Genomic DNA, 12,500 nt, shown 5'->3' with positions numbered 1-12,500 from the left:
GTGGAAATGTAGGATTCATACTAGGATGATTTTGCTGAAAGACGGACGTGCGAAGTTTTTAGTTGTGAAATTTTACAGTTTGACATAGCCAGCTAGCTTTTATCACATATCAACGAAAACAAATTGAAGAGCTAAAGGCCCAAGAACATATATAATAGCGGTCGCTTGTGCTTGAAAACGCAAGTGGAACAAGTTACGCAAATTTTGTCACAGGAGACCCACGTCGTGATTTTACTCACTAGAGCATTTGGTGAGAGTTCAGTCGTTACTCTGGTGGCCTGAAGGAGTCCAACCAAAGCTTGTCTGATACCTCGATGGCTGCTACAGCACATCCGAGAAAGATCTTGGATAACTCTGCCACGGACCTAAGTAAATGAAGCAGTTCCTTTTTGAGTGCACTCCAGTCAATAAATACCAGTAAATGCCAAACTGGGCACGAAGAAATTAAATACCAGTCAAATCAGACGCTGTGAATCATAGAAGACAATCATGACGCAAGGACGACACATGAAGGGGGCGCCGCTAAGCGTGAGAAAATGCGTGAAAAGGGTCACAATAGAGAGATTAGGTCCCGTCCTCACTAATGCGTTTTCAAAAACCTTCGTTTTCAAAAATTTCCGACTCCCTGAAAACGGATAAAAAGATGTGCGTCCACACTAGAGTTTTCACATCGTATTCGGCCGTTCACACTAGAGACTGAAAACTGAGATCTAAAGATGCGTTTTTGTTACCAGGATTTGTTTATGTCTTTGCACGCGGGAAATTGTCAGAAGGGTGCAATTATGGCTAAATCGTACAATAGTAAAATATGACTTTTGACGTACGATTCTTCCGATTCTTCAGATTCTCCGTAGCATCGGAAGAATCGGAGAATCGGAGAGTGAATTCTGGAGAATCTTAAGGTACAATCGTAGAATCGGAAGAATCGGAGAATCGGAGAGTGAATTCTGCTTTCTGAAACATCTTTTTAACGTAAACTCTTAAGGTAAAATCATCTTCAAGGTCTTAAGGTAAAATCGTAGAATCGGAAGAATCGGAGAATCGGACAAAGATTTCTGAAATATCTGAAAGTACAATCGTAGAATAGGAAGAATAGGACGGTATATTCGTAAAACATCAAAAACTGTAGTGGTTAAATTCATCTTAAAGGTCTTAAGGGTCTTAAGGTAAAATCGTAGAATCGGAAGAATCGGAGAATCGGACAAAGATTTCTGAAACATCTGAAAGTACAATCGTAGAATAGGAAGAATAGGACGGTATATTCGTAAAACATCAAAAACTGTAGTGGTTAAATCGGATAATAGTACCCCTAAATCGGTGTATACTATTCTACGATTTAGCCATAATCGCACTGCTCTCCACGTGAGGCATGGCATAAGATTATGACGTCACGCGTATCCGAAAACCTCCGTTTTCGCCATCCACACTAGAACGATAGACCTCCGTTTTCAAAGTCTCCACTTTCAAAAGCGTTTTTGAAAACCTTCGTTTTCGTGGACCTCCGTTTGTGAAAACCTCCGGTGTCGATCGTTTCAGAGTGGACGGTTATATATATATAAACGGAGGTTTTCGAAAACGCATTAGTGTGGACCGGGGCTAAGTACCGCGTTTACGATGAACGGCAAAAATCAGGTTGAAATATGTGTTTTGTCCAGAATAAAACAAAAGTGTTGGATTTTGGTCTATATCTTGACTGTTAGCCACAGATACTGTGGTTATTATGGTCGATCAAGACACGGATAAACAAGATTTTCTTCTTCTTACAAGCGAGCACTCCGTCTCATAAACTTGGTCATATAAAACTAACAAAATATTTCTTAAGCAAAAGATTAGAGATACCAAGCAATTTCTCAAAAGAAAAAGAAAAGGCAAACTAAGAGACTTTTGATGCATTTCAGTATGACAAGCTGAAGCCTGCCGTTTTCCTTAAAGACGAAGCTAAATCTCTCTAATGCGGGGTGCGTATTTGACTTCTTATTGGCTGAGAATGCAGCCCGAGATTTTTAAGTCAATGCAAAAGAGAATCACTCGAGAAATTTCTTTCGACGCTAACTTGCATGGGCCATTTCACAATTTACCTTAAAAGAGCTAGGTGTGGAGCGAATTTTTCGATGGTAATTAGTTTTGACGACCAACAGTTTGGGCCAAGGGTACAACAGCTGAGTTATAGGTTTCTTCTTGGATAATGACGATACACCGTAGGCCCTGTCTTGAAGCACTCCACTTTGCAGGACGTTAAAAAAACACGCTTTTCCCAAAAAGTAATTAGGGACGTATTTCCTAGTGTTGTGACCGCAGTCAACTCAGAAATGACTAGTCCCTTAAAAACCGCTTTTAAGTCCACCAACGATGGTTTCAATAACCTGAGTGAATGGTTCATTTCCGTTGTCTGTGTGCTTTTCTTCATTTTAGTTTAAAGCGTCAACTTTTAAATAAGGCAATTTTAGTGCACGCTAACGGTTGACTTTTTTTCAACACCAACCTCAATGCGGTTCTCAGTGTCAGCAGAATCAGTTGTGGTAACCGGGGACGAGTCTTGATTTAACACAGTGATGACTGTATTCAGAAGCTGAATTGCCTGTCGAAACTCTCCGCTTACAAGAAGTTGGTCCAGCATGGAGTTAGGACCGCTGACCATTCCCTTTAAAATCGAGCTCACAGGACCTGCTGTTGGGCTAAAATTCTTCACCTACAACGCAATATTTTTTAGCTTTAGTGCAAGACAGATATTTACCTTTCCCACTAAATAATCTAGAATTAACAGTTCCTTACGAGTTCCTTGAGTTGCGTAAGGTTTGTTTTGATTTTCTTGTTTATAACATTGCGTTACCGAAATTCAGTGCGGAACCTAAGCGTGAGATCAATTTTCCTTCCCGAAGGCCGCCATTCTTTGGGTCAGCGCCGAAATTTAAAATTGAGTTTGAGACAAAAGACAAAAGGCAAACGACAGGCTGCTTTTTGACATGAAATCGTAAACAAATCCTCTTCGTCTGATTTCGCCCGCTATACCATGAAAAATCAAGATGGCGGCGAGATCTGCTTATAATTAGGCCTGGGTTCGAAACTGTATTCTGGCAACATGCAGCGCATGCTTAATAAAGATCTTTCTCGATTCATGCAGAGTCTTTCTCGAGAGCGCCAAAATCGAGCAAGCGAAAAAAAAAAATCTGCTAGCGGGATGGAACGTTTACTTCGGTTTTGAACAAACCGTCCAATGCGAGAAAGATCTGGATACTTTCCATCAACCAATCAAATGTCAAGATAAATAAAAGAACCGAGTATTGGCCAAATCAGGTTGCAGCTATTATCACTGCTATTAAACTGCTGTTTTCTCCAATTTGAAGGTTCACACGTGATGCTACATGTATATGATTGATTTGAGTGTCAAATATTTGCCATATTCATCTGTTTTTGGATGTTATATAGTTAAAGGTACGGCCTGTCCAATTTGGCAGTCCTCAGAATTTTTCTCATCCAATTATTTCCAAATTGGATAGCATGTAGTAGTCCTGTTACATATACTAATTGCAAAATCTTGGCAAACAAATCCAAGTTATATTTATAACCAAAAACAAAACTCGGATTTTAACTGTAAAAATCCGAGTTGTACTGATTTACCGCTAATTCAACAACTCGGATTTTTACGGTTGAAATCCGTGTTATAAGTTTGGCGATAAATACAACTCGGATTTTTAAGATAGAAATATTAATTCGAGTTGTGAATTTGACGATAAATACAACTCGGATACTTGCAGTGGTAATCCGAGTTGTGAATTCCAAGCTACAATAAAACTCGGATTTTTGCATCAGAAATCTGAGTTGTTAATTTGGAAATAAATGCAACTCGGATTTTTATTGTCGAAATCTGAGTTTTGAATTTAGTGATATATGCAACTCGGGTTTATTTGGATGCCAGATTTTTCTTACGTCCTCACGCCGGTTCGAAATCGGAATCATAGACTTCCAGTTCTTCTGCGCAGTCTCAGAAATTCAAACAAGGTTACGAAACCGAGCCCCAATTACGACTGCGCGTAGTTTGTCGCGGGACAACCAGCGTTCATCTCGATGCTGACCGAAAAAAATTGGGTTGTTGAGGGACTAGAAAGTAACAGCGGTCTGCCTACCTTCACTTTAAGAGTGACTGTATTGTAAGATCCCAAAACATCACGTATGTTCACAAATAATTCCACATAATAATTGTTGTCTTTACGTCCGGGTGGAAGAAATAAACCGTCAGAATATGGTAACCAACCATAAAACAGCAACATGGGTCCTGATGTAGGATCCCCAAGGAAAAACTCGTACAATAATGGACTGTCCTCATCTTCCCAACCTCTGCAATTGATTCGAAACTGCGTCTCAATAACGAAGCCTTCCGAAGGTGATACGGAGCACGATCCACCCTCCGGGGGCATGTCGGTAAGTATCGAATATCGACTTGACAAACTGCTGTTTTCATCTTTGAAAATGATGGTGTATGTTTCGTTAGAATCTAAAGTGCCCGGGTTTACCTTGAACAAGCTCGAATAAGCAACTCTGATTAATTGTGAATTCACCGACCCTCTGGAGATTTTGCGGTGTGGTGGAGGACCGTGCAACTCCCATCGACACGTTCGTACGGTTTCGTTTTTGTTCAAGCAGCCTTCGCTTCTTAGGACGAGTTCTTGGGACGCTGTCAACTTGCGTGCGCAGTTTTCCATGCACCTGTAGGAAAATTAAAACGGAAAAATTGATGATGATGATGATGATGATGATGTTGACAAGGCTCAGGAAGGAAAAAAATGAAAAGGAGGAAGAAAAGAAGACAAAGAAGCAAGATTACTACAAAAAAGAGAATCGAAGGTGACAATTAGTTCTTTGCAGCTGCAAAAGGAATTCTTCGCTCACTAAAATTAAAATCATTTGTCACGATAAAGTGATGAACAGGATAGTTGTATTACTACAAAGGCTAACGGACGTTTCTTTTCATGAGTATTTACTTAAACAAAGTGAAATATAGATATTTGAACGAAATTCTTAAATTCGTAAAAACGAAAATGAAGGCTTATTCAGAGAGTAGAATGTTTGTGCAGAGTAATATGGGGCACCAAATGTATTTTTATTAGTTAGAGTGGTTATATGTATATAACCAAAATAAACCTGGTTGTATGCAAATAACCACATTACAGTTTTGTTTTTTTCTAAATAACCAAAATGCGTCATTGGTTATTTAACAAATATCTCTATACAATTTCCCTTTTTTTATTGATTGTGTTCACATGAGAGGTGAGGTACCTCACCGAGGCGAGTTGCCCGGTCAGCCGGCCGAGTAACCCGCTTAGGTGGAGTGAGTTTTCTCCATGTGAATGCTGAAGGTGGGATACACCTCCGGACTGGGGTGATGATCATACGGGCATTTATCTTTAGTTTGAACGCATGATTTGGGAACCTCGCCCCAGCGCCCCAGGACTCGCTTTTTTACAAGAGGACGGGGTACCTCACCTACCCAGTGGCCCCCAACAGGCCCTAATTAAATTAACGCGCAGCCACGTGGCCAGGAACCCATGACCCGGAGCCTACAACTCTACTGTGTTTGTGTAAAGGCGTTTTCACAGACCGATTTATTTTTAGATTGAATTTCCCGCGAATGAGACTCCCGCAGGAGCCCGATGACCAATTACAAGAAATTAAGCTGACGTCATATGCTCACCGAACCGGAACTGCCTTTGTTTTTTGACCTAATTCGCGGGAAGAGCTAGTCTAAAAATAAACCTACTTGTGAAAACGTCGTTTCACAGACGCTGTATGGAAGTTGCACGCTCCAGATGGGCTCCTGACGTGGCCTTTTTTCCGCTCATTTCCCACAGTGGCTTGAAAACTTCGATTTCTCTTCATGCAACATGGCTTCCAACGATGACATGGTAGCAAGAATCTTCGCTTCAGTTTGCAATGCGTAATACCACGGCCATGTCCCCGATACTTCTCCGCTATGTCCCTGGGGTAGGGGGAGGGCATGGTTTCAATTGACTAGTGCATTAATTCGCATGCCTTCATTCCGTGGACTGCAAGTCTTATTGGCAGTCATCAATCACTGACAAGACATTTCAACATTTGTCTCAGAAAACAAGACACCATCAACTATTTCCCTTGGCACGTACGTGTTGCTGAGAATTAGTGCATTACCAACTGCAGTGGAGAGTCTTGCTACCATGTCGTCCTTGGAAGCCATGTTGCATGCGCGAGAATCGAAGTTTACAGGACACAATGGGAAATGAGCGGGAAAATGGGCCAAGTGGTTTCACGTAAATAACAAGATGAGTGATTTACAAATAACAGGGTCGTAACGAGGTAAAAGGGGTCACGGATCAAAGGTCAAAGGTCAAAGGGCCGGGATCAAGGATCACAGCCCTGGGATCTGGAATCACAACGCGTGGGATCAGGATCAGCAGTATTTTTCATGGAATGAGGGATCAGGGATCAAATTTTTGCGGGTTCAGGGATCAAAATTCTCATCATTTTTGGTATCGGGGTTCAAAATTTTGGGTAAAAATATGCGATCAGTTATGAAAAAATATACCTCGTTACGACCCTGAAATAACCATTTTCATTAGTAAATAACCAGTTACCATTTTGGTTATTTGCTAAATAACCAGCTTGATATTTTGGCTATTTAGTAAATGACCAGTCATTCATTTGGGTTATTCAGTAAATAACCAAATTAGTTTTTTGGTTATTTATAAATAGCCAATCATCAATTTTAGTTATTTGTGAATAAGCAGTTTTTAATTTTGCTTATTTAGCAAATTACCACATTCATTTCTTTGTTTATTTGTTAAATAACCAATGACACATTTTGGTTATTTAGAAAAAACAAAACTGTAATGTTTTTTAACATATAACCACGTTTGTTTTAAATATTAAAAATACATTTTTCGCCCCATAGAGTAAACCTGTCAAATTAAAGCTTTGCAAATCTTTAAAATGTCACTCACAAAGAAAGAACCGTCACCATTACTCTCTGCTCTTGTCCCAAATCTATTTTGGCTACACTAAATACGTTTCTTTCAAAGTAAATACTTTGAAGGCTGTTAAAAAGTTGAAAAAGCCAGTCTCAACCAAGAAAGGGAGGAGATTGGCTTTAATAACGAGCAGATGTCACAAATTAATTTACATTGAAAACATTCTTTGAAAGTAGCGTTACAAACTAGTTTGTGACGTCAACCTGGTATTTTTACAATACAATACAATACAATACATACAACACACCAATTTTTCCTTCCTTTCTCGGTCTTGAGCCAATGTGGTCATTTGCCCATCTTTCAAAGCCACGAAAAAGGGAAATTTTCAGAAAGAAAGTTCGAAAATATGTCATGGACAAATGTATAGAAGCGGAAGAGTTTGGTTGGAGTGATAAAGACAAAAAAACTTTAAGAGCATTCACCTGATACAGAGAGGAACAAAGTTTCCATCCCTTACTGTAATTATTTGGCTGGCCTCCGCCTCTCTTGATTCTTTAGTTACCAGAAGAACAAATTGATAGGTGGTGTTAGAATCTAGGAATTTCGGTGGAAACCTTAGGACTGGCTGCGTGTTATTAATGTCTCCTTCAAAGCAAGATACATCGCGGTGAAAATTACAGAACCATTCGAATGACAGAAAAGAACTGGTAGAACTGGAATCCATATCGTTTGGATCCCTCGATCCAGATCCATTCAAAACGATTGCCTCATTCCATGGCATTACTCTTTCGCTCCCGCAATCTATTGTGGCCAGCAGTTTTGGTGCAAGCACGCGTAGAAACCCAATTGAAGATCGTGATATCCCAAGCGGCGTTGCGGTGAAAGTTAGTGTGAATTTGTACAAACCACCTCTCAGAGACTGAGCGGCGATTGATAAAGAATCGGAAGAAACTTGCTCTTTTGGAAAGGGCACAATCACAGTTTCAGAGTCACTCAGTACGTGTTCAACTTTCCACTCATAATTGAGGTTTTGAGCACTAGAACAGTTTATTTTGAGCGAGGAGTAAAGCGAGTATTCGTACTCTTGCCGAATTTCAGGGGGATGGTCGCTGTCTTCTCCGGCTCCAATCACGCGCAGTTCGTTGATAATGCAAGGGCTTTCAGTGATTTGAACAGACCGCTCTACAGAGCTGTTTGGACCGACAACATTGTTCACTGATATGGACAAGAGGTATGTGCCTGGTTTCTTGTATTGGTGTGTTAATGTTTTCAAATGAGGTAACTGCGATGCAAATCCTGTAGTAGTTTCTGAAAAATAAAAGATAAAAGATTTGGTCGGGGTAGGAAAGTGCTTTGGGTCTTCATTACCGCTAACCAATTGATGTAAGATTCCTGGACGTTTTCACACGCTGCCAGTTGACGAACTTTTGTACCCAAGTATATGGAGCATTTAGAATATGACAACGAAAGCAGCTAACAAATTTCCGCTTTTTAGCAAAAGAATTCTGATGTTTCGCCTACCGCGTTATTTTGTTGTTGTTGTTTCGGTTGTTGTTAGACAGAGAATTGTTTCATGACGACGCGTGTTTTTTTTTTGTTTGTTTTTTTTTTTTGTTAGACAGAGAATTGTTCCATGACGAATGTTCTTCGGCTAAAACACGTGTAAGAGAGGGGGTCACGTGACCGGGAGGTTAGGCTCCAGTCTCCGTACATATCTGACCAGTAGCTGAAGATGTTCTAAGTGGTCACTGGGTGACAATTTTCCGGCTGCCTTTGTAAATAGCCGACTTGCCTGCCTCCCGCCAATTTTGGATTCTAAGAGCCGCTGCCACACAGTATAAAATCTGGTATCGTGCAAAATCGATAAGTTCCAAGAAAATTGCACATTGCATTGCGCCAAAAGTTAAACGTGCTAGGCTTATCGTTCACACCCGAGAATACTAGAAGGTCTTATATCGGTTGCCCGTGTTTCCGGTTTCTGTTAGTTTTAGACCCTGGGTGTATTTTGGTGCGCCAGGGGCTGGAGCGACACCCGAAGGCATGGTAGACCCAAGATCCACCAACAGAGCATAGAAGATCAGCTGACCATTTGACTCTATTCGGTTATTACTCACCAGCGAAACTTCATTGTATTTGAAATTTAATGAACTAAGATGAAATTTTGATGATTTTTAATGATGAAAGATCTTTCACGAGAGTTGAGACCAATAATTGTTGGTAGCACGTGCATTTTGGCAACCCCACAACATTTACTCGGCCCGAACTTAGCACTTTGCAAGAACAAAGAAGGAGAAGATAATTGCTTACCTGAAATGTCACCAAAGTTGACTGCATATGTAACATTATGCCCTTGAAGAATTTCAAACCTCACGATTAGCACTTTTGACGAGCCTAATTCTATGTCACGGATTTGCAAGCCCTTGATTGGCCCATGAACGGTCACGGCGCTGAATAACAGTATGTTATTAATTCCTGTAGAGATGTTCACAGAAACGTTGTATCGACCCGGTTTAAAGTAAGTGTGGGTAGTGTATGGACCAGCTTCTTTTGAGGTCGATGTATCATCCCAGTTCCAAAAGAAGCGACACAACGATGGTTGATCTAGGCGAGCAACAGAAAAGGCGATTGTGTGACCTATGAATCCGCTCGTTGCGTGACGAAGTTCCGCGCTTCTTAACAAAAAGACGGAATGTACCGCGATAAAATAAATGGTTTTTGTTCTCCACGACACATCATTGCTGACATTAATGGACACGCGTACCTTGCCAAGGCTAGAAAATTGATGAATAATCGTACGTTTCGTGAACTCCAAAGGATGGCTTCCATTTTCTGTCACACGCCAAAGGAAGCTTGCATGATCTTCTTTTCTGATAGAGACTTGAAACTTACAGCTTGTACCAACCTCAAACCGAAAGGGGCACTGGGTTGAGATACTGACTCCTCTAACGGGAAATAACGATGTAATCGTTTGAACCAAGTTCAATTCAGGAAATTGGTCTGCCTTGCATTTAATTTCGTGTTTGCTTCTCAACCCACGGAAAATGGTTACTAACGTCACTGACCCGTTACCGGAACTTCTCGATGAATAAACGCTCACTGTCAAACGAGGCAATTCTGCTATGTTAGTTCCCTTTTGCCCAGTTAACCCTTGATTTTCGAAAAACTTGTCTGGCGTCCCGTGGGGCCAAGTAATTTGACAATTGATCTTTACCGTTGCATTCACTGCGACTTTAACCGGCACGTCAATGGACAGTGGATTGGGGATAATTCGGACTGGAAAAATGACTCTCTCATCTTCCGGCACTCTGTTATAGCAATGGACAGTGACGTTAGTTTCTCCCACGGGTGTAAGCGCACGGTAAATTCTCTTACTTATTCTATTGGTGCGAATCTGGTCCATATCCAAACCCTTTTTGAAATACCACTTGCACTTAATATTAGTTCCCTTTACCACGCTGGCGTTGAAGCAGGTGTGTGCATTGTCGTAAGCAAACGAGTTGAGGCGGCACATCTCGACCTTGAGTCCTTTGATGACCTCACGAACACATATCTCAATAATTGTGCGCTTCTTGGAAATAAGGTTGAACGCGTAGAAAGTGATTGTGATTGAGGTATCAGCGGCGCGCGGCAATCCAGAAAACTCCATCTGGCAAGTTACACCTTCGGTAGTTGTGTTGTTTTCTATATAATGTGACTGGCGCTTTAAGAAACTGGACGCCGACATCTTCCACTCACATGTTATGTTCGTACCCTGCCGAATGGTTAATGTTATATTCCTTGACACATTCACGGCAATGAAAATCGGAGTCGTTTCGGGTACTTCCATGATAGGATTTTGCACTGTGATGTTGGACTGAATTTCAACTGGCTTTCTGTTATCGTTTGAGGAAATAGGATTTGTGAACACCACCTTCAGATGGTAGATCCCAACATCATGCATGCACGAGACATTTAGCAACGCCGTGGCTGTGACAGAACCATGCACATACAAACGAAAAGAGAAATTCAAAGCTTTCAGGTCATTAAGAAATACACTGGGCGTAGACGATGGTTGTTCTTGTGAATAATAATAAACTCCTGGAGACTGTCCATCGGTTATTCTCTGAAGAACAGCACCGGAAGAATTCCTTTGAAATGCCACAATATCTCCTATCTTTGACGTTAACCTTTGTTCTTCCGGTATAATGATCAAGTTGTAACCTACAGTTAAGTCAACATCCAATGTATGCACTATGGAATAATTGGCCAGCATATGTGCGCATGAACTAATGGGCTGAGATTGCTTATCGTATTCTACACTGAAGCACACCCTATTGCAACTGCCGTTGGATGGTGCCATATCTTGACAGGAGGATAGTAAATGTGTGGTTGTGTTGCAGATGGTTTGATTCCACTGAGCCCTATAAACCTGTGCAAACGAAGAAGCATAAGGCAGTGAGTAGAGTCAAATTATCCCTTTCTGTTGACGATGTTTACACCATCTTCGGCGAATAAATGTTAGACTGAGTGTAAAAAAAATCTGCCAACTAAAACAATCACGTGAAAGCGTGCAAATTTATACTCTCACTCTTTCAAAAACTAAACATACTCATTTCAGTCTTACTTGTAGTCGAATGCGGCCAGACTGAACAGCATATAGTTCCCAGGCCTCCAAGAATGTGTCGGCCCAAAACTCACGGGATTGAAGGAGGTATGTTCCGGCTCCAACCTCGCGTGGATGCGATTCCTTGAACGGTAGGAATTCATCAGTACCCAGAACGACTCTTGGTGAATCTGGTAAGAAAGTAAGGATAGTTTCGAACTCTTTCTACGATTATTTCATTAAAAATCATTTCATGTTGATAATTGGCATATTTTTGTAGTGTTTCCAGAGTTATCGGGAGTCCATCAATGTAGAGTTTATTCTAATGAAGGACTATTTCAAACGGAGTACGTCTGCATTGGCATTACTTTAGTGGAGCAGTGATTTCAAACATTCAACCCAGTTTCGTGGCAATGAATAATGACATTAGCTCGAGAAATAATACCAAATACACTAAATCGGGAAAATCCTTATGAATTCAGTTCGTCCCAAGGGGATAGCTCGTCGTTTTGAAATCAAGAAATGCCCTTCGTCAGAGCCCTTCGCTCTAACGAAGGGCTAAATGCTCCAAACGTCAGCTTTCGAATTCCTTTACGGTGGTCAATTTACCATATCAACTCAGTTGATTCTTAAACCAATTTCTTTGTTTCCCTTCCCCACCGACGTAGCACCACATGTACAGTTTCTTCAAATACTAAACGCCTTTATTCGTTTTGAAATCAAGTCGAGCGACTGCCGTGCTAAGCCGGGTATCATTCATGCCGAACCAGTAATGAGCTGATGACAAAGAACGAACAAAGCATACCTCTGACGTAACTGATCTTTTTCTGAAACCTGGTTATTTAAGATTGCTCTTCTTTTGTAAATCCAAAAGTTGATTTTTGCACCTGTGACTATGTAGAGACAGTACGTTTGCGAGAGAAGTCATTTTAAATACAGATTGGCTCCTGGCCAAATGTAATTCAAGCTGCCGAACTGAA

The 12,500-nt window shown here is 40.9% G+C and overlaps 2 protein-coding genes and 1 long non-coding RNA gene across 3 annotated transcripts in view; 1 reads left to right on the top strand and 2 right to left on the bottom strand.

The window, feature by feature from the left end:
* LOC138013456 (hemagglutinin/amebocyte aggregation factor-like) overlaps nucleotides 1-12,500 on the bottom strand; it is a 327,884-nt gene that overhangs the window by 69,597 nt on the left and 245,787 nt on the right. The window lies entirely within an intron of this gene.
* Nucleotides 1-12,500, bottom strand: part of LOC138013444 (polycystin-1-like protein 2) — a 39,240-nt gene that overhangs the window by 15,670 nt on the left and 11,070 nt on the right. Inside the window, exons 5-10 of the mRNA XM_068860529.1 lie at nucleotides 11,542-11,711; nucleotides 9,246-11,346; nucleotides 7,421-8,246; nucleotides 4,125-4,704; nucleotides 2,483-2,689; nucleotides 240-365 (exon numbers count right to left, since the gene is read on the bottom strand). Coding sequence (XP_068716630.1) covers nucleotides 240-365; nucleotides 2,483-2,689; nucleotides 4,125-4,704; nucleotides 7,421-8,246; nucleotides 9,246-11,346; nucleotides 11,542-11,711 — 4,010 coding nt within the window. The remainder of the gene's footprint in view (nucleotides 1-239; nucleotides 366-2,482; nucleotides 2,690-4,124; nucleotides 4,705-7,420; nucleotides 8,247-9,245; nucleotides 11,347-11,541; nucleotides 11,712-12,500) is intronic.
* The window catches only part of LOC138013459 (uncharacterized), a 10,424-nt gene continuing 5,749 nt past the window's right edge, over nucleotides 7,826-12,500 (top strand). Inside the window, exons 1-3 of the long non-coding RNA XR_011125226.1 lie at nucleotides 7,826-7,934; nucleotides 8,037-8,169; nucleotides 11,548-11,628. This is a non-coding gene — a long non-coding RNA (uncharacterized lncRNA). The remainder of the gene's footprint in view (nucleotides 7,935-8,036; nucleotides 8,170-11,547; nucleotides 11,629-12,500) is intronic.

The sequence above is a fragment of the Montipora capricornis genome, chromosome 8 (assembly GCF_036669925.1).
Source record: "Montipora capricornis isolate CH-2021 chromosome 8, ASM3666992v2, whole genome shotgun sequence".
Taxonomy (NCBI): Eukaryota; Metazoa; Cnidaria; class Anthozoa; order Scleractinia; family Acroporidae; genus Montipora; species Montipora capricornis.
This window is presented reverse-complemented; position numbering and strand designations above follow the sequence as displayed.